Raw genomic sequence first — 24,523 nt, forward strand, 5'->3', positions numbered from 1 at the left:
GAAGCATGGAGGACATTCTACATAAGTACTGTGCAGTGTAACTGTGAATCTAGCACTGAACTGGTATAAATAATTACACCCTGTGCTGCTGATTTTTAGTATCTTTGAGCCTCTCTCTCTCCCTCTACTCCATCTTCACGGAGGCAGATTTCTCGGATAAAATACATTATGAAGTTTCTTATGTTCACTTGTACTATTGATTTATGTGAATTTTTAGTGCAGAAAAGTGTCCCTTCCCTGTAGTATCAGATCCAAAATCTGTGCCTGGGACAGAGAGGAATAATAACCAGAGATCGCACCTTGAAATGTCATTTTTCTGCATATGACAGCTCCGCACTGACTGACTTCTCTTCGCATGTAATGCACGTCCGCTACTTATCTCACGCCTCATTCTTTAGGGACCCTCGCTGGCAATGTTACTATCAGCCTATTACCCGCGATTCAATAACTCAGGCCACAAAAGGAAACATCATTAAGGGAAGATTAATCTCGCGTCTCCCTGTTGGTAAAGCGATTATCAGAGCCGAACCTGATTGTTTCCTGCAGTGAATCTCACATCACAAATTAGATCCCTCCAGAATAAGAGGATGAGAAAGGTCCTTACCTGATCCTCAAAGGAGAGCGCCTGAGCCACGTCCCGGGGAAATCCGTCTATAACGATGCCCTCCGAGTCTGGAATCTGCATTAATGTCTGTTTAATTTCAGTGATTGTGGTTTCCTATAAGAGAGCGGAGGAGAGAAAGGAAACATGAATGGTGCGGGGAATGCCTTAAGGGTAGGGAGCAGCTGAGGGGCTGCGGCCGTACCTGGGGGGCTAATTCGCCCGTGGTTATTATCTTCGCAATTAGGCTCCACTTTCTGTTACTACTCGTGTTGTGAATCTTTTTTCTCAGCAGTTCGCCCACTGAGATGTATTCAAATCCATAGCGTTCTGCTATTTTCAGGCTCTGGGTCCCTTTACCGCTTCCGGGACCACCTAAAAGTAACAAATACTCATTAGATTACAATGAAACACTCAACTAAGAAGGATTATAACTTGCAAAAACTGATGGATAAATGGTCAACTCTACATGTAAGGGCAATGCCAGGCAATACCTGTGTACAATAGGTTTTGTCTGTATAAGTGTGATCCAGAACAAGCCCCGTGCACCCAACGTGATAATAAGAAACACATCCTGCATACTTTATTAAATAGATCTCTTACACCTGATGAAACTGGTGTACTTACTGTAATAATTCATGCCAGAATGGCTGTATAATCTCCACCCAACCAGTCTGATTGACAGCTCCTCAGTGTCCCTCCTCCCTGCTGCTGAATCTTCATCCAACTGGCCTGATTCAGTAGGGAGGAGGGAAACTAAGAAGTTGTCAGTCGGGCTTGGTAGGTGGAGAATTGCCAGCAGCAGGAAGGAGGGACACTGAGGAGCTGACAGTCAGGCTAGGTGGTCAGAGATTCAGCAGCAGGGAGGAGGGACACCGAGGAGCAGACAGTCAGGCTAGGTGGTCAGAGCCTCAGGAGCAGGGACACTGAGGAGCTGTCAGTCAGGCTAGGTGGTCAGAGATTCAGCAGCAGGGAGGAGGGACACCGAGGAGCTGTCAGTCAGGCTAGGTGGTCAGAGATTCAGCAGCAGGGAGGAGGGACACTGAGGAGCTGTCAGTCAGGCTACGTGGTCAGAGATTCAGCAGCAGGGAGGAGGGACACCGAGGAGCTGTCAGTCAGGCTAGGTGGTCAGAGATTCAGCAGCAGGGAGGAGGGACACTGAGGAGCTGACAGTCAGGCTAGGTTGTCAGAGATTCAGTAGCAGGGAGGAGGGACACCGAGGAGCTGTCAGTCAGGCTACGTGGTCAGAGATTCAGCAGCAGGGAGGAGGGACACCGAGGAGCTGTCAGTCAGGCTAGGTGGTCAGAGATTCAGCAGCAGGGAGGAGGGACACCGAGGAGCTGTCAGTCAGGCTAGGTGGTCAGAGATTCAGTAGCAGGGAGGAGGGACACCGAGGAGCTGTCAGTCAGGCTACGTGGTCAGAGATTCAGCAGCAGGGAGGAGGGACACCGAGGAGCTGTCAGTCAGGCTAGATGGTCAGAGATTCAGCAGCAGGGAGGAGGGACACTGAGGAGCTGACAGTCAGGCTAGGTTGTCAGAGATTCAGCAGCAGGGAGGAGGGACACTGAGGAGCTGTCAGTCAGGCTACGTGGTCAGAGATTCAGCAGCAGGGAGGAGGGACACCGAGGAGCTGTCAGTCAGGCTAGGTGGTCAGAGATTCAGTAGCAGGGAGGAGGGACACCGAGGAGCTGTCAGTCAGGCTACGTGGTCAGAGATTCAGCAGCAGGGAGGAGGGACACCGAGGAGCTGTCAGTCAGGCTAGGTGGTCAGAGATTCAGCAGCAGGGAGGAGGGACACCGAGGAGCTGTCAGTCAGGCTAGGTGGTCAGAGATTCAGCAGCAGGGAGGAGGGACACTGAGGAGCTGACAGTCAGGCTAGGTTGTCAGAGATTCAGCAGCAGGGAGGAGGGACACTGAGGAGCTGTCAGTCAGGCTACGTGGTCAGAGATTCAGCAGCAGGGAGGAGGGACACCGAGGAGCTGTCAGTCAGGCTAGGTGGTCAGAGATTCAGTAGCAGGGAGGAGGGACACCGAGGAGCTGACAGTCAGGCTAGGTGGTCAGAGATTCAGCAGCAGGGAGGAGGAACACTGAGGAGCTGACAGTCAGGCTACGTGGTCAGAGATTCAGCAGCAGGGAGGAGGGACACTGAGGAGCTGTCTTTCTCCACACACTGAGCTCCTCAATAAGCCTCCTCCCTGCTGCTACTGAATCTCCATCTACCCAGCTTGATTGACAGCTCGCTCATGGAATAAAAGCTCTGTTCCATTACAGGAGGTCAAAGCTTAAATGGGCACTTTTATGTAAAAAATAGAATTTTTTTTAGCAGGACCCTGCTTCCATGGACTGAGCTTGAGCCTGCAATTATCTGCAATATCCTTATAAATCTGCATAAAAGGGATGTGCCAGACAAAAAAAAATAGAAGAAAAGTCATATTAAATAAAATGTCATTAAAAAAACAACAACCTGCGCTGTTACATGTGGAGAGACCAGTCAATCACATACAGCGGTGCTGGGGCGGCGGAGGTGGATCTTCATCGTCATTTGCTACAATAATACACCTGGCTGCGATTTTGGCAGCATGAACCACCTGATGGACCCATTTAAACTCCCCGCGTCCCAGGGTACCGGCGATGCAGACGATTTATATGAGCCATACAATGTGCAGCATGACAGCCATCTATGAGATCGGTTGACGCATACATCGCTCTACATCACCTGAATCAGTTCTGTGACATTGAACATATCTCGCCATCTCGACCGGGACTAATGGAGGTGATGAAGCTGGATATGAAATTAACATTTCATACAAAACCTTCCCAAAGTCAGAGGACAGGGGATAACGTATAGATCGCTGACAGTCTGACTGCTGGGACCTTGCAGCGATCCTGAGAACGGGGCTGTAGATCCCGGGATCTGGACTCTGTAACCCAGTCCTGCATGTTGTGGAGATGCAAATGCCTGACCTCCGCTCCACTCATTGTCTATGGGACTGCCGGATAGAGTGGAGCAATACTAATTATCTAAATATTGCTGTAAATGTACGAGATGGAAAACCCCTTTAACCTAAAATCTGCAATAAGTCAATTTGCACATAGAAAAGTTTGCAGATGGTGTAACATGGGGAAGTTTGGGCCATAATCCAATTTCTGGAGTAAAACCTTTCCTCGCTCACCATCTTGGACGATCCTTGCTGTCATAAGCCGTTTTCTTGTCGCACGGCTGATCGGATTTTACTGCGTTTTTCCACAATTACCTGCGCTGTGGTTTGTGCGGCTTCCTCAGGAGACGTCATCCAGCTCCGAACATTTGCTCAAGTCTTAATCGGTAGCTTTATGACTAAATCAATTTGGACTCGGCTAATTACCCGATGTCAAACGAGACTATCCTTTGATTTGCCATACAGATGACTATCCCCATCCTTTATACAGTATGTCACTGCATTTAATCAAACAGCTATTTCCCCACTAAAATAAATGAAGAGTGGACAGGTCACTGCCTCCAACAAAATCAACACACTCCTAAAAATATTCAGTATTAAATACATCATACAAAAAGTTGCATAAATCTTCCATCTGCTCTGCTGATCCACACGAAAGTCTTCACAGCAGGATCCGCCACTGTGGTCACAGAAGAAAGTGATGTGCGAAACCTTCTGGGAGCGACCAGAGCGCCCTGACCCGGGGCAGGCACCCGCTGTGCACTCATATTTAATTAGCAGCGGTGGCACAAGGGCGATTCTCACATTGATGTGTCAGAAACTTTTTAATTGCTGCTGATTAAACATTTACAGGGTTCAGATACTTTTTGTGCTTTGATAGTTTAATGCAGCAGAGCTTTACACACCCGGTCTGGGGGATTACAGAGCTGTGTGTGTTGGCAGCGGTTCCTATACCTGAGACTTATGGTGAGGATGTTCACACCAACACTTTATTTACTTTCCCTCAACGCTGCAAACCTATCGACATGGGTCGTCGTCAGTGGTAATTCGTAAGTACAGAATTAATATGGAAATGAAAGATTCTTGTGTGAAGAAAGACTTAAAGGGGTGTTCTATATAAGACTACCCCTTTACCTGGTGGCGACTCCATAGACAGTGTGTCCTCAAAAGCATTAATTTCTCTCTCTAGGTGACATATAGAGATCCCTTTATGATTTCCATATTCATATAGGACACACGGGCAAGACCTGTTTCTGAGTGGTCAGTCGCTTTAAAGGGATTGCCCTAACTTTTGCAAGTTATTGCCGCAGGCCGGCCCATAGACAATGATAGAGTGCTAGTTTGCAAAAACCGCCATCACTACAGTAAAATGGCCCTGATATCAAGATCAGTGACAACCCTACCCAACAGCAAACTATCAAGTTTAATGTTAAAATTATATATATATTACATATACTGTATATCTCTGGATTCACCATTCACAACAGGTGATATCACAGCTCATCTCCTCCCCTCTCTGCATAATGACCTCTGCACAGGTCAAAGAGCATGCCCACTACACACTCTCAGAAGATAATAGATGATGGCTATAGCTCTTCCCCTCTTCCTTCATGCACAGTAAGCTCTGCACAGGTCACAGAGCATGCTCACTACATTCTCCCATAGAAGATAATAGATGGTTATAGCGCTTCTTCTTTGCCTCCCTGCAGAGTAAGCTCTGCAGAGGTCACAGAGCATGCCCATTACATTCTCCCATAGAAAATAATAGATAATAGTTATAGCTCTTCGCCTTTGCCTCCCTGCACAATAAGGTCTGTACAGGTCATAGAGCATGCCCACTACATTCTCCCATAGAAGATAATAGATAATGGTTATAGCTCTTCTCTTCTGCCTCCCTGCACAGTAAGCTCTGCACAGGTCAAACAGCATGCTCACTACATTCTACCATAGAAGATAATACATGATGGTTATATCTCTTCTCCTCTGCCTGCCTGCACAGTAAGCTCTGCACAGGTCACAGAGCATGTCCATTACATTCTCCCACAGAAGATAATAGATGATGGTTATATCTCTTCTCCTCTGCCTGCCTGCACAGTAAGCTCTGCACAGGTCACAGAGCATGTCCATTACATTCTCCCACAGAAGATAATAGATGATGGTTATATCTCTTCTCCTCTGCCTCCCTGCACAATAAGGTCTGTAAAGGTCACAGAGGATGCTCACTACATTCTCCCACAGAAGATAATAGAGGATGGGTATAGCTCTTCTCCTCTGCCTCCCTGCACAATAAGGTTTGTACAGGTCACAGAGCATGCTCACTACATTCTCCCATAGAAGATAATACATGATGGTTATATCTCTTCTCCTCTGCCTGCCTGCACAGTAAGCTCTACACAGGATACAGAGCATGCCCATTACATTCTCCCACAGAAGATAATAGATGATGGTTATAGCTCTTCTCCTCTGCCTCCCTGCACAGTAAGCTCTGCACAGGTCACGCCCACTACATTCTCACATAGAAGATAATACATGATGGTTATATCTCTTCTCCTCTGCCTCCCTGCACGCTAAGCTCTGCACAGGTCACAAAGCATGCCCACTACATTCTCCTACAGAAGATAATAGATGATGGTTATATCTCTTCTCCTCTGCCTGCCTGCACAGTAAGCTCTGCACAGGTTACAGAGCATGCCCATTACATTCTCCTACAGAAGATAATAGATGATGGTTATAGCTCTTCCTCTCTGCCTCCCTGCACACTAAGCTCTGCACAGGTCACGCCCACTACATTCTCCCATAGAAGACAGTGATTATCTTTAGACTATTGATCCCTATGGCAGATAAGGCTGCAGTAAAGCAAACCTCTAAGTTAAAGCTACATTGAGAAAACGTAAGATAAAAAAGTTAATATTGAAGTATCACTAAGATATCACTATCTGGTTTTAAGGGGGTGGAACTGGACTTATATATTGATGACCTATCTCTGGGTACTGCAGATCAGATCCTATTGAGATGAATGGGAGCTGAGCTAAAGTCCCTGAGAACGGCCACAGCGCTGCTGCTCCAGATTTGGACACTGTGTGGGAGGTGCACATTTATAGAGGGTGGTACCCTAACAGCACTGAGAACAACTGATCAGTGGGGGTGCCGGATGTTGGACCCCCACAGATCTGATACTGATGACCTATCCTTGGAATAGCAGTAGAGGAGCAAAAATCCTGCATCCATTGTCCACGGTTTTGGCCGCATGTTGCAGCCCGATGACGGAGCCTTACTGCCTATACTGGTGTCCTGGATCATGCAATAATCTACGAAAATGTCTACACAAAACAATGAATTATAGAAAAATCCACTGCAGAGATATGGTGATGTGTCTATGATTTCTATGTTCAGCTTTGTGCTTCTTCAATGAGGAAACTGAGAATTTTGCACTAATTGCAGCTGCTTTTAGGCCAGTTTCGCACACACGGCTTTTATATCATTTGGTTAAAGTGGAACCAGAATAGTTGTCTGAGATGTCATTAAATTAGAGCAATCTACACAGTGTAACAGGATTAGGCCTCGTCCTGCCGGGAGGCAGCAGTCAGCGCCCAACTTAGATCTAGATGAGTGACAAGGACCTCGGTGGCATCACGTAGACGAGATTGAAGCGCAGTGGCTCCTCTGATCACCTCCTTAGTAAGTCCCTTGTGGGAGGGCGTAGTAACAAGTGTTGAGTTTGCCTACAGCACCCCCGCAGGAAAGATGAAGCATTATACTGTGTTTATGGAAATCAAAGGGATGTCCATGTAACAGATGAACATGTTGGGTCCTCCAGAGCAACAGACAGCCTCAGCAATCTCATCTACTGCGAATACTTTATAAAAAAACATTTTCTAGATTAGAAAAAAAAAAAAAATTCTAATTTAAACCACGTTCATTTAAAACAAAACAAAATCTCTGATAAACCCCAAAACTTCAAGTGGAAAAGGCGGTCACGTACCGATCACCAGAATGATTTTGGGGTGCGGTCTCGAGGGGTCGAAAACTTCATATTCTTCAATGAGCTCGGCTGTCTCGGAGAGGTCAGTGTCACTTTCTATGGAGAACTGGTGAATAGGAGGCAGCCGGTCATACCGCCGATAAGGAAAATTACAACTTTCTGGCAACACTGAGAAAAGAGAACAATAGTGAATGAGCATATACGGTATGTCCCGAACACACAAAATACTGTAAAAGAAACCTGTGTAAAGTTCTCAGAACAGCGCCGTTTTACTGCCGATTGGTGCCCTGTGCAGAGCTCTATTGACACCCGCCTCAACGTATGTTTACACGGAGCAAATATACTGCGCAAAAATCTGCTGTGGATTGGCAGAGTAAAATGCAGATTTGGCGCATTAATCTAAATGTTGCTACCTGCTGCAGTTTTGGGTTGGAATCCAGAAAATGTCAGTCCCAGATGGAAACCGAGGTTAAACCTTAGCCTATTACTCACCATTTCTGAGGAACGTCCTTCGCGCTTGTCCACCATTGAGCGGGGGTAAATTTCTTTTGTCTGGTCCCACAAACGTGTCCCACTTGACTTTTTCCGATCCTCCCAATTCCCTTACTTTTTGTAGACAGGTTTCCAAGTAATCCACTGGATCCTCGGGTCTGTAGTACATTAATCCATTCAGAAGCCCCTGAATAGTTGGGATAAGATATTTAGCGTGAACACGGGTCACATTACATGACTCCAGGCTAATCTGCAAATATTGGCGCTTCTATACTATGAAGATTAACACACAAAATGTGAGATAATGCATTATAAAAAAGAGAGAGAAAAATGAATCTTCACATTGATTGAATTTATGATGATGATAGGAGGTGAAAATTACTATCCAGGCAGGACGGCCATAAGATTCAGCGATGAAAATACTTAACTCATAAAGGGAAAGAACCGTCTGCTTAGAAAGTCTGAGATACAAAGACAGTAAATCGTTCCAACAGGAAATATGTGCGAATTCCCAAGGCATGAACTGCTAAGCATGCGCGAGTTTCTGCTGCCAGTATCTGCTCATACACGAGTTTCTGCTGCCAGTATCTGCTCATACACGAGTTTCTGCTGCCAGTATCCGCTCATACGCGAGTTTCTGCTGCCAGTATCCGCTCATACACGAGTTTCTGCTGCCAGTATCCGCTCATACACGAGTTTCTGCTGCCAGTATCCGCTCATACACGAGTTTCTGCTGCCAGTATCTGCTCATACACGAGTTTCTGCTGCCAGTATCTGCTCATATGCGAGTTTCTGCTGCCAGTATCTGCACATACGCGAGTTTCTGCTGTCAGTATCCGCACATACGCGAGTTTCTGCTGCCAGTATCTGCTCATATATGAGTTTCTGCTGCCGGTATCTGCACATACATGAGTTTCTGCTGCCAGTATCCGCTCATACACGAGATTCTGCTGCCATTATCCGCTCATACACGAGTTTCTGATGCCAGTATCTGCTCATACACGAGTTTCTGCTGCCAGTATCTGCTCATATACGAGTTTCTGCTGCCAGTATCTGCGCATACATGAGTTTCTGCTACCATTATCTGCTCATACACGAGTTTCTGCTGTCAGTATCCGCTCATACACGAGTTTCTGCTGCCAGTATCCGCTCATACACGAGTTTCTGCTGCCAGTATCTGCTCATACGCGAGTTTCTGCTGCCAGCATCTGCACATACATGAGTTTCTGCTGCCAGTGTCCGCGCATACATGAGTTTCTGCTGCCAGTATCTGCGTATACACGAATTTCTGCTGCCAGTATCTGCACATACACGAGATTCTGCTGCCAGTATCATCTCATACACGAGTTTCTGCTGCCAGTATCATCTCATACGCGAGTTTCTGCTGCCAGTATCTGCACATACACGAGTTTCTGCTGCCAGTATCTGCTCATACGCGAGTTTCTGCTGCCAGTATCTGCGCATACATGAGATTCTGCTGCCAGTATCTGCTCATACACGAGTTTCTGCTGCCAGTATCTGCGTATACACGAGTTTCTGCTGCCAGTATCTGCACATACACGAGTTTCTGCTACCATTATCTGCACATACACGAGTTTCTGCTGCCAGTATCATCTCATACACGAGTTTCTGCTGCCAGTATCTGTTCATACACGAGTTTCTGCTGCCAGTATCTGCTCATACACGAGTTTCTGCTGCCAGTATCTGCACATACATGATTTTCTGCTGCCAGTGTCCGCGCATACATGAGTTTCTGCTGCCAGTATCTGCGTATACACGAATTTCTGCTGCCAGTATCTGCACATACACGAGATTCTGCTGCCAGTATCATCTCATACACGAGTTTCTGCTGCCAGTATCTGCTCATACACGAGTTTCTGCTGCCAGTATCTGCTCATACACGAGTTTCTGCTGCCAGTATCTGCACATACATGATTTTCTGCTGCCAGTATCTGCGTATACACGAGTTTCTGCTGCCAGTATCTGCACATACATGAGTTTCTGCTGCTAGTATCATCTCATACACGAGTTTCTGCTGCCAGTATCCGCTCATACACGAGTTTCTGCTGCCAGTATCCGCTCATACACGAGTTTCTGCTGCCAGTATCTGCATATACACGAGTTTCTGCTGCCAGTATCTGCACATACACGAGTTTCTGCTGCCAGTATCTGCGTATACACGAGTTTCTGCTGCCAGTATCTGCACATACACGAGTTTCTGCTGCCAGTGTCCTCACATACGAGTTTCTGCTGCCAGTATTAGCTCATACACGAGTTTCTGCTGCCAGTATCCGCTCATACACGAGTTTCTGCTGCCAGTATCTGCGTATACATGAGTTTCTGCTGCCAGTGTCCTCACATACGAGTTTCTGCTGCCAGTATCTGCTCATACACGAGTTTCTGCTGCCAGTATCTGCTCACACACGAGTTTCTGCTGCCAGTAACTGCATATACAGGTCCTTCTCAAAAAATTAGCATATAGTGTTAAATTTCATTATTTACCATAATGTAATGATTACAATTAAACTTTCATATATTATAGATTCATTATCCACCAACTGAAATTTGTCAGGTCTTTTATTGTTTTAATACTGATGATTTTGGCATACAACTCCTGATAACCCAAAAAACCTGTCTCAATAAATTAGCATATTTCACCCGTCCAATCAAATAAAAGTGTTTTTTAATAACAAACAAAAAAACCATCAAATAATAATGTTCAGTTATGCACTCAATACTTGGTCGGGAATCCTTTGGCAGAAATGACTGCTTCAATGGGGCGTGGCATGGAGGCAATCAGCCTGTGACACTGCTGAGATGTTATGGAGGCCCAGGATGCTTCAATAGCGGCCTTAAGCTCATCCAGAGTGTTGGGTCTTGCGTCTCTCAACTTTCTCTTCACAATATCCCACAGATTCTCTATGGGGTTCAGGTCAGGAGAGTTGGCAGGCCAATTGAGCACAGTAATACCATGGTCAGTAAACCATTTACCAGTGGTTTTGGCACTGTGAGCAGGTGCCAGGTCGTGCTGAAAAATGAAATCTTCATCTCCATAAAGCATTTCAGCCGATGGAAGCATGAAGTGCTCCAAAATCTCCTGATAGCTAGCTGCATTGACCCTGCCCTTGATGAAACACAGTGGACCAACACCAGCAGCTGACATGGCACCCCACACCATCACTGACTGTGGGTACTTGACACTGGACTTCAGGCATTTTGGCATTTCCTTCTCCCCAGTCTTCCTCCAGACTCTGGCACCTTGATTTCCGAATGACATGCAAAATTTGCTTTCATCAGAAAAAAGTACTTGGGACCACTTAGCAACAGTCCAGTGCTGCTTCTCTGTAGCCCAGGTCAGGCGCTTCTGCCGCTGTTTACCTGGGGAATGCGGCACCTGTAGCCCATTTCCTGCACACGCCTGTGCACGGTGGCTCTGGATGTTTCCACACCAGACTCAGTCCACTGCTTCCTCAGGTTCCCCAAGGTCTGGAATCGGTCCTTCTCCACAATCTTCCTCAGGGTCCGGTCACCTCTTCTCGTTGTACAGCGTTTTCTGCCACATTGTTTCCTTCCAACAGACTTACCATTGAGGTGCCTTGATACAGCACTCTGGGAACAGCCGATTTGTTGAGAAATTTCTTTCTGGGTCTTACCCTCTTGCTTGAGGGTGTCAATGATGGCCTTCTTGACATCTGTCAGGTCGCTAGTCTTACCCATGATGGGGGTTTTGAGTAATGAACCAGGCAGGGAGTTTTTAAAAGCCTCAGGTATCTTTTGCATGTGTTTAGAGTTAATTAGTTGATTCAGAAGATTAGGGTAATAGGTCATTTAGAGAACCTTTTCTTGATATGCTAATTTATTGAGACAGGTTTTTTGGGATATCAGGAGGTGTAGGCCAAAATCATCAGTATTAAAACAATAAAAGACCTGACAAATTTCAGTTGGTGGATAATGAATCTATAATATATGAAAGTTTAATTGTAATCATTACATTATGGTAAATAATGAAATTTAACACTATATGCTAATTTTTTGAGAAGGACCTGTACACGAGTTTCTGCTGCCAGTAACTGCATATACACGAGTTTCTGCTGACAGTAACTGTGCATACGTAAGTTTCTGCTCTATTACCTGCTCATATGCAAGTTTCTGCTGCTAGGATATGTTCATACGTGAGTTTTTGCTGTCAGCATCTGCGCATACATGAGTTTCTGCTGCCTTTATCCGTTCATGAGCACATACATGAGTTTCTAATGCATGTATAAACTATACTGCCAGACACTCAGCAGTTTTGTTCTCTTAAAGGGGTGGGACGGCCTAAAGTGTTTAACTTTTTTTTTGAAAGAAAAATCAGCTTATATTCATCACGCTGTTCACACGAAGAACAAGCTCCATTTTATAAAAGAAAACAGCAAGAAAGATGATTATATTTAATTCTATGAATACGTCTAAATAAAATCTTTTATAATTGGAGTGGAGAACCTTTTGTATGTACTGCGCTGAAATAAAAGAGTTCTGTGACAAGAAGAAATTCATATGCAAAGCTCATAATGAATATGGAAACTTTTCCCAATTTTAAATTATTTTTTTTTAAGATATTTTTGTGGAATAGTAATCGGATCAAGTGAATCAAGAAAATATGCTGCTTTCTTAATAATTAATTTTAGAGCTCTATAATATATTTTGCACTTTTAGATTTTAACCTTACTAGATTTTATCTGTGTTTTTTTATATTAAAAAAAAAAAAAATGTTCCTTAAGTATGCAGTCTGTGTGTGTAGCTATGCATGAGCGTGTAAGAAACTGTATATGGCTTTGATCCTAAATCAGGCAATTGATTTAAGTGGTTCCAGTCTTTCAGATCAAGTACGAGTTGAATGGATACAGAGCAGAATGTAGACCCTGTGCTTGGCGGTTATTCTACAAAGAAAAACTGAGCTTGATGGTTACGCTACTTGGATGCACTGATCTTGTCGGTTATGCTGCTTGGAAGCACTGAGCTTGGGGGTTATGCTATTCGAATGCACTAAGCTTGGTGGTTACACTACTAGGAGGTACAGAGCTTGGTGGTTACACTACTAGGAGGCACTGTGCTTGGTGGTTATGCTACTAGAAGGCAGTGACCTTACAACACTAGAAGGAGGCACTGACATTGGTGGTTACACTACTAGGAAGCACTAAGCTTGGTGGTTTCTCTATTAGGAGGCACTGAGCTTGGTGGTTATGCTACTAGATGGCAGTGACCTTACAACACTAGAAGGAGGCACTGAGATTGGTGGTTACACTACTAGGAAGCAATAAGCTTGGTGGTTTCGCTATTAGGAGGCACTGAGCTTGGTGGTTTAACTACTAGGAAGCACTAAGCTTGGTGGTTTCGCTATTAGGAGGCACTGAGCTTGGTGGTTATGCTACTAGACGGCAGTGACCCTACGATTATGACTAGAAGGAGGCACTGAGCTTGGTGGTTTCACTACTAGGAAGCACTAAGCTTGGTGGTTTCGCTATTAGGGGGCACTGAGCTTGGTGGTTATGCTACTAGACGGCAGTGACCCTACGATTATGACTAGAAGGAGGCACTGAGCTTGGTGGTTTTGCTATTAGGAGCTTGGTGGTTTCACTACTAAATGACTTTGTGCTTAGCCATTATGCTACTAAGAGACACTGATCTTGGCAGATACACGACTAGGTGACACTGAGCTTGGCTGTTACGCTACTAAAAGACGCTAAGCTTGTCAGTTATCCTACTAGGAGGAACTGAGCTTGATATCTATGCTACTAGGAGGCACGGAGCTTGACAGCTGCACTATTAGAAGGCACTAAGCTTGGCTGTTGCACTATTACAAGGCACGGAGCTTGACTGTTGCACTACTAGTAGGCACGGAGCTTGATGGCTATGCTATTAGGATGCACTGAGCTTAGTGGTTATGCTACTAGGAGGCACTGAGCTTCGTGATATGCTACCAAAAGGCACTGAGCTTACCGCTTACACTATAAGGAGGCACTGAGCTTGGTGGATGCGCTACTAGGAAGCACTGAGCTTGGTGGTTTTGCTATTAGGAGGTACTGAGCTTGGCGGTTTCACTACTAGGCGACTTTGTGCTTGGCAGTTACGCTACTAGGAGACACTGAGTTTGGTGGTTATGCTACTAGGGGCACTGACCTTGACGCTTTGCTATTCGAAGGCACTGAGCTTGGCGGTTAGGCTATTAGTAAGCACGGAGTTTGACGGCTATGTTATTAGGAGGCACTGGGCTTGGCGGTTGCTAGGAGGAAATGAGGTTGGCGGTTATGCTATTAGGAGGAACTGGGCTGGTTGGTTAAGTTACTAGGAGGCACTGAGGTTTTCAGTTGCAATTAAACAGGAAATGTCTTTCACACTAACCTTAAGCGAATTCCATCAACCACAGACATAGCCTAACAATACACAACACACTTTGCCTTTGAAGACCACAGTCTCCCTTTTCTACTTTACATAGAGTAATAAAGAGGTCAGGTGATCTATGTGGTATTGTCAAGAGGAAGATGAGAGCCACCAGACCCAACAATGCAGACGAGCTGAAGGCTGCCATTAAAGCAACCTGGGCTTCCATAACCCCTCAGCAGTGCCACAGGCTGATCCCTCCATGCCACACCGCATTGATGCAGTAATTGATGAAAAAGGAGCCCGACCAAGTATTGATTGCATTTACTGAACATACATTTCAGTAGGACAACATTTCGGATTTGAAAAACATTTTTCAAGCAGGTTATAAAGTATTCTAATTTACTGAGATAATGACTCATCCAGCACCGATGACAAGTGACCTCAATGAACCTGTGCACAATAAGCTTAGCTCCTGCATCAATCATGTTTATATACCTTTCCCTGCTATAAATCGATGCGGACATATACCATAAAGGGTGGCTTGCATTGTTCACTGTTATATACAGAAGCAACAGCAAAGAACCCGGTGCACTCAACTGAAACCGCACAACACGAACACGACACAACGCACGCCGGCCAACTCAACAATACCGCTCAAGGCCATGTCGTCTTGGTGGGAAGGATTGTCAGTGTGGCTGTCATACAGAAAATTAAAAAGCTTTTACTAAAAGGTAATTGTCAGCAGAGGAACGCCAGGCGTAAAGCTGAGGATCGGAGATAACCATTAATAATAAAAATATACATATTTGCCTTTGGATTCCAAACATGACTCCGGCACCATTCTCGCCTCTTCTTTGGTTTCTCTCCTTCTTTCCTCCTAATTAGCTGTTTCCTTGGTGTTTGCAGCGGGTGCACATGTCGCGTCCTCACCTCCTCTACCCCGATCATTAGCGATGTCACTTCTGTGCAGTCATTACAAGTGTCGATCCTCCGTTATTACCAGTATCGCCCAGGTCTGGGTTATGTTGGTAACCATATTCTGCCCATCCTTACATCTTGTCTACATAACAATGCCGGGCCGATAAAGTAACCAACTAAAACATAAGCAAATGTGCAGAAAAGTCTCACCCGCATACAGTAATATTGTGACTTTATGAACGTGAGACAAAGGAAGCTAAAGTAATGCCTGGCATAACTGCAGAAATGGTCAATACTGTTTCAACAAACTTTGCATACATCAATAGTTCAAGTGGCTATAAGAGACTTTGAAATCTGCTTCTTTCTCCTCTTATGAGCCTCCTCTTCTCCTACGAAACTCAACATTCACTCTGAAAAACTCAAATCCTTCTTGGTAAAAACTACACAGAATATGGAGAGTGGAGGGAGGAGGAGAAGTGAGGCGCACTCAGTACAGCGAGAGACCTGGCAGACACAGGCAGATCGTGCTACCGCTTCTAGCAATTTATATTCATTTCAATGTTGGATTCACAGTTACATGGCTCAGTATTAGTGCATATATGTCCTGTACCACTTTGGATCACTGTGGCAGATTTCCTAGAGAATCCATGTGGACCCATTGCACCACTGGCAGGGCTTACACTGGAAAGCAGTGACTAAGTGACTGCCTGGTCTTCACTACAGCCTCTGATGATGAGGTTAGGCTCGGGCCGTTAGGGCAGTCATCAGGTATCACTTCAGGGCAGTCCCTGGACTTGCAGGAGCTAACCTAAGGGGCAGAAGCAAAAGACGAAGCACAGCGGGCACACACAGAGTCAGACAGGGTGAGGTTGGGGCAGGCAGCATAGGATCAAGTTACAAAGTCAGGGTCAGAAGTGGAAAGATCCTTCAAGACGCGGAACAACAAGCAGTGTCGCTAACAGGAGAGACAAAAATATAATGCACCTTGACAGGATAATAGAAATACATTGCAACTAGGAACCTATGTTCACGCAAGGTGTGGAGGGAGAAGGGGCCTAATATATCCCCTTTATGGATAGGCCAGGGAAGCAAAACTCTGCAGGACACAGCGGGTTAAATTCTTGCAGAGTCTGGCTGCGCCTCCCTATAGCCGGGAAGAGACTCTGCAGCAACAGGGGAATGCAGCAGATATGGGAGTGCTGCAAGAGGCAGTTCAGTGCGATGGCCTGACACTGGGTGGAGCAGAGCGTTTAGCGGAGAGTAGGACGGCGCTGAGGAGGCGTGGGAATTACCGGCGTGACACCATGATTGTGAATATATATAAGTTGCTGCACGTTGCATTAGGTGTCAGATCACTGTGATATTCTACCCCAGAAGCACTGCTTTGAAAGGATAGGATGCTGTACGTATGCACCATAAGGCGGCTCACGAAGTGCTTACAGCTCCATAGCGACTTTATCTATTTTCGTACTGACATCCTCAGTTTTCTGTCTTTTCAGCGATGGTAATTTCACATTTTCAGCATGCACTGATTATATGATCCATTCTCTTGCAATTGCAGATTTCCCACACCACGCTGTCTTTTCTATGAAGACAGCTGAGTGACCTTGGATACTTGATTCTGCACTTGCTTTGTCTCGGTTGGCGATGTGCGGATGTGACAGTGTTGTGGAGAAGGTATTTCACTGCAGCTCAGAGTGAAGAGCACATATCAGAGGTGGCATTTCTGGGTTAACGGGTGAATGTGAAGTGTAAAAGGTCCATCAAAACAAGCCTTGGGGTGACCTAATTACTAGGTATAAATACAAGGTCAACACAGATCTGTCCAACGATCAGGATGGGAAATGTGACAATGTTTTGCCCACATCGAAAAGGGAAGATTTATGGTCATCATAGAATTGGCTAGCTCTTATATGAGTTGGGAGGTTGATCCTTTTTTCTAGAAGGCTACTAGACATTCCAGGAGGCTATGCAAGTATGTCCATTGTTTGTTACCACTGCAGCCAATCACTAGCCTCAACCATCACTTTGACATGTACAGAACAGGACTGCTGAGGCCATTGATTGGTTGCAGAAGTCATGTGAACAATCGATGTAACATTATCATAAAAAGACCAGCAGCAAACACGAATGGTGGTATTAAAATAGGGAGCATTAATACTTAGCTGCTCCTTACTAGCTGTTACTCTGCTTTAGCTTGTTTTTTTTTTAAGTGCACCTGTAATTTCTGTTCACTGTTCAGAATGTGTCTGGACACTAAACTCTATTGGTGGCCATTATATGACCTGCCTGTCTCTATATAACACATTCATATGCTACAGCAGCATGGAGGACATTATATGACACTGCTGAGCAGAGTACCTGTGAATCCAGCTCTGTTGTGAGACAAAATACTTATTAGAATGCTGGAACAGCAAGGAGAACATTATATAGCACTGCTGAGCAGAGTACCTGTGAATCCACCTCTGTGGTGAGACATACTACTTACTAGAAAGTTGCAGCAGCAAGGAGGACATATTGAGCTGCGTAGCTGTGAATCCAGCACTGGGGTGAGATACAACACTTACTAGCAGCAGCACAGGACTGAGTGTATCTCTTCACTTCTCTGGCTTTTTCTACTTCTATTTCTATGCAGAACTCCAACTCATATGGAGAAATGTTAAGTAACTAATCAGAATAGATTTCTGGACCTGCTAAGTAGACGATGGTGAAAGTTGGATGTTCACTTCATAAAACTTTTGTAGAGTTTACACAGTTTCAGGCAAGAAATGACGGGCAGCATTGTCAATATTACCTGATTTACCTGACAGTATATTTCTATTCTTCAGCATAAGAACTGTGATTAAATCCTGCCTTCCTCTCAGATGTCATCCGCCGGAGGCGCGGAGCTACATCAGCGCCGGATCCCTGCCGTCTGGAAAGATATGCCTACAGGGCCTTATTAGTAAGTAACATCGCAGTATCGACCGTCATGAAAAATACTGCGAAAGGTTCCTGAGACACCGGGTAAGAGGAACGGTGTGGAAATGTAAAGGAATATTTCAAATTAATGAAAAACTAGACAAAAACTGGAAAAGGGCAATTAAAAAAAATCTTCAATTCCCTGCAGGTCTAGCGTTCATCTCTGGTGGTCCTCGCTTAGCTTTGCTTATTTCCTGCACCAACCATATACCGCACATAATTTACATGACTGCTGCAGCCAATCACTTGCCTCAATGCACCAATGAGGACAAGACTAGCTGCAGCGGTCATGGGATTGCTTACTGGGTGCTGGAGCAGCGGGGAATATAGTGCAGTTTCTTTTTTTTATTAAACCTAATTGTTGCACTTTCCATAAATCCTGGAAACCCTTTACACTATAAAAGCACGGCCTCTAAATACGTCCATGTAAATGCTCATATAACGGAAATGCTGCATTTTTCATTCGTCTTTGCACACGAACAAAAAAAAAAAAATCCAGGGTGGATGGAGATGACGGAAGGGTCTAATCCACAAGATGCAGAATGTATAACACCGACCTGTGGGGCAGATTTTCAAACACCCCAATTTGTATTGCAGCCTTTGGCCGCCTCCGTAGCGGCACGCACTTATTTATATCCGTCTCCATTCTTGGAGAAACCTTCAGAGCTGATTTATACACAGCACATTTATGAGACTTTACCTTCGGGATTTGCAGGATGAGGTTTTTGTAAATTTTTCATGCAGGAGATCTAGCAAGCTCATTTGATGTGGAAATGCATCGCTTTTAAATGTGGATTTTACTACTTGTATCGGATGAAATCTACGGAGAATCCTCAGAAAACTCGTCAGCCGTCTGTCGTAGAGACCTGACAGCGTGCGGGAGCATTATATTCTCTGGGACTAGTCACGAGGCTGTTTGTTTTTTTTATTTTGCAGACTGATGGCTTCATAAGGAAAGACGTCCTAGTCTTATGCAATTTCCAGACCAAACCTGGCCTATTAAAGGGAATGGGTGGCTTAAAAAAATGGGGAACGTGAATGTCCAAGTCTGGGCACCCCTGATCAAAATTACTGTTAAGGCCCCGTCTCACACAGCGACGCTGCAGCGATACAGACAACGATGCTGATCGCTGCAGCGTCGCTGTGTGGTCGCTGTGTGGTCGCTGGGGAGCTGTCACACAGACCGCTCTCTCCAGCGACCAACGATCAGGGGAACGACTTCGGCATCGTTGAAACTGTCTTCAACGATGCCAAAGTCCCCCTGCAGCACCCGGGTAACCAGGGTAAACATCGGGTTACTAAGTGCAGGGCCGCGCTTAGTAACCCGATGTTTACCATGGTTACCAGCGTAAATGTAAAAAAAAACAAACACTACATACTCACATTCCGGTGTCCGTCAGGTCCCTTGCCGTCTGCTTCCTGCTCTGACTGTCTGCCGGCCGTACAGTGAGAGAACAGCACAGCGGTGACGTCACTGCTGTGCTCTCACTTTACGGCGCTCAGTCAGAGCAGGAAGCAGACGGCAAGGGACCTGACGGGCAACAGATGGTGAGTATGTACTGTTTGGTTTTTTTTACATTTACGCTGGTAACCAGGGTAAACATCGGGTTACTAAGCGCGGCCCTACGCTTAGTAACCCGATGTTTACCCTGGTTACCAGTGAAGACATCGCTGGATCGGTGTCACACACACCGATTCAGCGATGTCAGCGGGACCTCAACGACCGAAAAAAGGTCCAGGCCATTCTGACACGACCAGCGATCTCACAGCAGGGGCCTGATCGCTGGTACGTGTCACACATAGCGAGATCGCTACTGAGGTCGCTGTTGCGTCACAAAACTTGTGACTCAGCAGCGATCTCGCTATGTGAGACGGGGCCTTTACTGTGAAGCAAGTTGAAGATGAAATTATCTAAAAGGTCTAAAGTTACAGATGACACATTCCCTTTGCATTTTAGGCAAAAAAATATATATTTTCATATTTTACATTTTAAAAATTACAAAAAGGAAAATGGTCCAATGCAAAAATTTGCACACCCTGCATGGCTAGTACCTAGAAAAAAACACAAAATGTTAGCTTAACTTGAGTTGGTACACATGCATAAGTTAAACGCATGTTCACATTGGCCACAAAACATTAAAACCTACAAGAGAAAAAGTAAGCAAAACCCTGCTGTAGCTAAGTAAAAAAGCAAAAGTGCATTTAAATAACACAGAGTTACCTTGACGCGGTGGGATGGCTTTTGTGCTATTTTTTTAAAACAAAAAACAGTATTACTAAAACCTCTGTGTTATTTAAATGCACTTTTGCATTTTTACTTAGTTATATCAGGGTTTTTGCTTACTTTTTCTCTTGTAGGTTTTAATGGTTGGTACCTAGTAGCACCCCCTTTTGCAAGTATCACAGCTTGTAAACTCTTTTTGTAGCCAGACAAGAGTCTTTGAATTCTCGTTTGAGGGATTTTCATCAATTCTTCCTTGGAGAATTCCTCCGATTGTGTGAGATTCCTGGGGCGTCTTGCTTCCTCTGCTATTTTGAGGTCTAGTCACAGATTATCAATGATGATCAGATCAGGGGACTATGAGGGCCATTGTAAAACCTTCAGCTTGCGCCTTTTGAAGTAATCTATTGTGGATTTTGACGTGTGTTTTGGATCATTCTCCACTTGTAGCAGCCATCCTCTTCCTCTCTCCACCTTCAGCTTTTTAACAGATGGTGTTATATTTGTATCAAGAATTTGTTGAAATTTCATTAAGTCCATTCTTCCCTCTACCTGTGAAATTTTCCCTGTGCCATTCGCTGCAACACAACCCCAAAGCATGATGGATCCACCCCCATGCTTAATGGTCGCTGAGATGTTCTTTTCCTGAAATTCTGTGCCCTTTTTTCTCCAACTTTGATCATTGTGGCCATTGAGTTTTATTTTACCCTCATTGGTCCATAGGACTTGATCTCAAAATACATCATACTTGTTTAGATGTTCTTTTGCATACTTCTGATGATGATTTTTATGGTGAGGACGCAGGAGAGGCTTTCTTCTGATGACTCTTCCATGAAGGCCATATTTGTGCAGGTGTCTCTGAACAGTAGAGCAATGTACCACAACTCCAGTCTGATAAATCTTTCTGAAGGTCTTTTGGAGTCAAGAGGGGGTTCTGATTTGCCTCTCTAGCAATCCTAAGAGCAGCTCTCACTGAAATTTTGCCTTGTCTTCTTGACATTCACTGTTCCTGGTAACGGCCATTTCTTAATTACATTTCGAACTGAAGATAGGGCAACTTGAAAATGATTTGCTATCTTCTTATAGCCTTCTCCTGCTTTGTGGGCCTCCACCATATTAATTTTCAGGCAGCTGCTTAGAAGAACCCATGGCTGCTGTTTTTGGCACAAGGTTAGAGGAGGCTGGGTTTTTATAAATATGAAAAATTTGCATCACCGGCCTTTCCTAATGATGATAGAGAACAAGCCATAACCTTAACAGGCTAATTAAGGTCAAAAGTTAAGGTCAAAGTTATCTGAACACACAAGTCTACAAGGGTGCCAAAACTTTTGCATTGGCCCATTTTTTAGCCCTTTTAAAGATCATTTCATCTTCAACTTCCAAGAAGACGCCCAACTAACTTCATCACTATCACTTATGGCAGTGCACTCCTGAGGAAGGTTAGTTTGGGCCCCTTGGGCTCCATGTCTCGGATGGTCCGCGCCCTCTGTAATTACATCGCACAGATACATTGACCTCACTGACCCATTGATCCGTGTCAGAACTTGCAATTAAGTAGAGAAATCTTTAGTTTGCTCCTACATTCGTGAAAGCGAGTCAAGAAGAGAGATCAAAAGATAGGTAAAATTTGTAAGAACCGGGTCACCGGTAAAGAATCCACCGCTGCGGCTATTTACAGCTCAGGGTAATAGAAAGCCGACAATGAGACCCCATTAATCTATTCACCATGGAGAATGGGTGTTGTACGCGATATTTGTGGCACAGAATGGACTTAATGATAGGGACAAGTTATACCGTTATATTTACCGCACCATGGCCACAGATGGCGTTATAATGTGACAGTATGTGACTACAGGACCAGAATTATACTCATCCCCCAGGGAGGGGAGTCTGCAGCCGGATAAGTTATAATCGTAAGCTACTGCGTTATTACCGAGGGTATTATACAGATATAAGATGTGTTATACCAGGACCGATAGCACATACGGTCCTACATTACAGCCAAGTGTATTCTATGGCGGTTATAGGAAGCAATCATAACCAGCAGAAATCAAAAAGTTCACAAAAGTAAGGAAAATAAGATTTATTTTAGTAATTTCTTATACGTTAGATTTCTTAATTTCTATCTTTAGTTACAGTGGGGCAAAAAAGTATTTAGTCATTCAGCAATAGTGCAAGTTCCACCACTTAAAAAGATGAGAGGCGTCTGTAATTTACATCATAGGTAGACCTCAACTATGGGAGACAAACTGAGAAACAAAAATCCAGAAAATCACATTGTCTGTTTTTTTATCATTTTATTTGCATATTATGGTGGAAAATAAGTATTTGGTCAGAAACAAAATTTCATCTCAATACTTTGTAATATATCCTTTGTTGGCGATGACAGAGGTCAAACGTTTTCTGTAAGTCTTCACAAGGTTGCACACACTGTTGTTGGTATGTTGGCCCATTCCTCCATGCAGATCTCCTCTAGAGCAGTGATGTTTTTGGCTTTTCGCTTGGCAACACGGACTTTCAACTCCCTCCAAAGGTTTTCTATAGGGTTGAGATCTGGAGACTGGCTAGGCCACTCCAGGACCTTGAAATGCTTCTTACGAAGCCACTCCTTCGTTGCCCTGGCGGTGTGCTTTGGATCATTGTCATGTTGAAAGACCCAGCCACGTTTCATCTTCAATGCTCTTGCTGATGGAAGGAGGTTTGCACTCAAAATCTCACGATACATGGCCCCATTCATTCTTTCATGTACCCGGATCAGTCGTCCTGGCCCCTTTGCAGAGAAACAGCCCCAAAGCATGATGTTTCCACCACCATGCTTTACAGTAGGTATGGTGTTTGATGGATGCAACTCAGTATTCTTTTTCCTCCAAACACGACAAGTTGTGTTTCTTCCAAACAGTTCCAGTTTGGTTTCATCAGACCATAGGACATTCTCCCAAAACTCCTCTGGATCATCCAAATGCTCTCTAGCAAACTTCAGACGGGCCCGGACATGTACTGGCTTAAGCAGTGGTACACGTCTGGCACTGCAGGATCTGAGTCCATGGTGGCGTAGTGTGTTACTTATGGTAGGCCTTGTTACATTGGTCCCAGCTCTCTGCAGTTCATTCACTAGGTCCCCCCGCGTGGTTCTGGGATTTTTGCTCACCGTTCTTGTGATCATTCTGACCCCACGGGGTGGGATTTTGCGTGGAGCCCCAGATCGAGGGAGATTATCAGTGGTCTTGAATGTCTTCCATTTTCTAATTATTGCTCCCACTGTTGATTTCTTCACTCCAAGCTGGTTGGCTATTGCAGATTCAGTCTTCCCAGCCTGGTGCAGGGCTACAATTTTGTTTCTGGTGTCCTTTGACAGCTCTTTGGTCTTCACCATAGTGGAGTTTGGAGTCAGACTGTTTGAGGGTGTGCACAGGTGTCTTTTTATACTGATAACAAGTTTAAACAGGTGCCATTACTACAGGTAATGAGTGGAGGAAAGAGGAGACTCTTAAAGAAGAAGTTACAGGTCTGTGAGAGCCAGAAATCTTGATTGTTTGTTTCTGACCAAATACTTATTTTCCACCATAATATGCAAATAAAATGATAAAAAAACAGACAATGTGATTTTCTGGATTTTTATTTCTCAGTTTGTCTCCCATAGTTGAGGTCTACCTATGATGTAAATTACAGACGCCTCTCATCTTTTTAAGTGGTGGAACTTGCACTATTGCTGGCTGACTAAATACTTTTTTGCCCCACTGTATATCTGTTTCCTGGAAAGTTGTGTTATCCAATACGGTCACTACATGGCGGTATTACGCCTCCATATAAAGGAGCTGTAATTCTGCACCCATGGCAGTGTAAGAGATTAGAGAGGTAAGAAGAGATTTCCCTTGGACTGAAGTCTCATCGTATTCGGGAACTATTCTTCCCCAGAAGTAATGCCCCTGTAATATGGTGGCCCATTGATGCCTACCGGCCCCTTGTATGGTTCGGAGGGACCCCTGTCCTGCAGATCAGTACTGGCCCCATATGTAGGACCTGTCTGTCACACATTTATGTCATAAA

General features: G+C 44.7%; 1 protein-coding gene across 2 annotated transcripts in view; it reads right to left on the minus strand.

Annotated features, from left to right (window-relative positions):
- AK5 (adenylate kinase 5) overlaps positions 1–24,523 on the minus strand; it is a 133,541-nt gene that overhangs the window by 103,753 nt on the left and 5,265 nt on the right. For both annotated transcript variants that reach the window (XR_013218565.1, XM_077277557.1), the window contains exons 2-5: positions 8,014–8,200; positions 7,522–7,689; positions 807–976; positions 605–718 (exon numbers count right to left, since the gene is read on the minus strand). Coding sequence is in view for 1 of the 2 variants with exons in the window: in XM_077277557.1 (XP_077133672.1) it covers positions 605–718; positions 807–976; positions 7,522–7,689; positions 8,014–8,200 (639 nt within the window). In the remaining variant the exon portion in view is untranslated. The remainder of the gene's footprint in view (positions 1–604; positions 719–806; positions 977–7,521; positions 7,690–8,013; positions 8,201–24,523) is intronic.

This window comes from Ranitomeya variabilis, chromosome 8 (assembly GCF_051348905.1).
Source record: "Ranitomeya variabilis isolate aRanVar5 chromosome 8, aRanVar5.hap1, whole genome shotgun sequence".
Lineage (NCBI taxonomy): Eukaryota > Metazoa > Chordata > Amphibia > Anura > Dendrobatidae > Ranitomeya > Ranitomeya variabilis.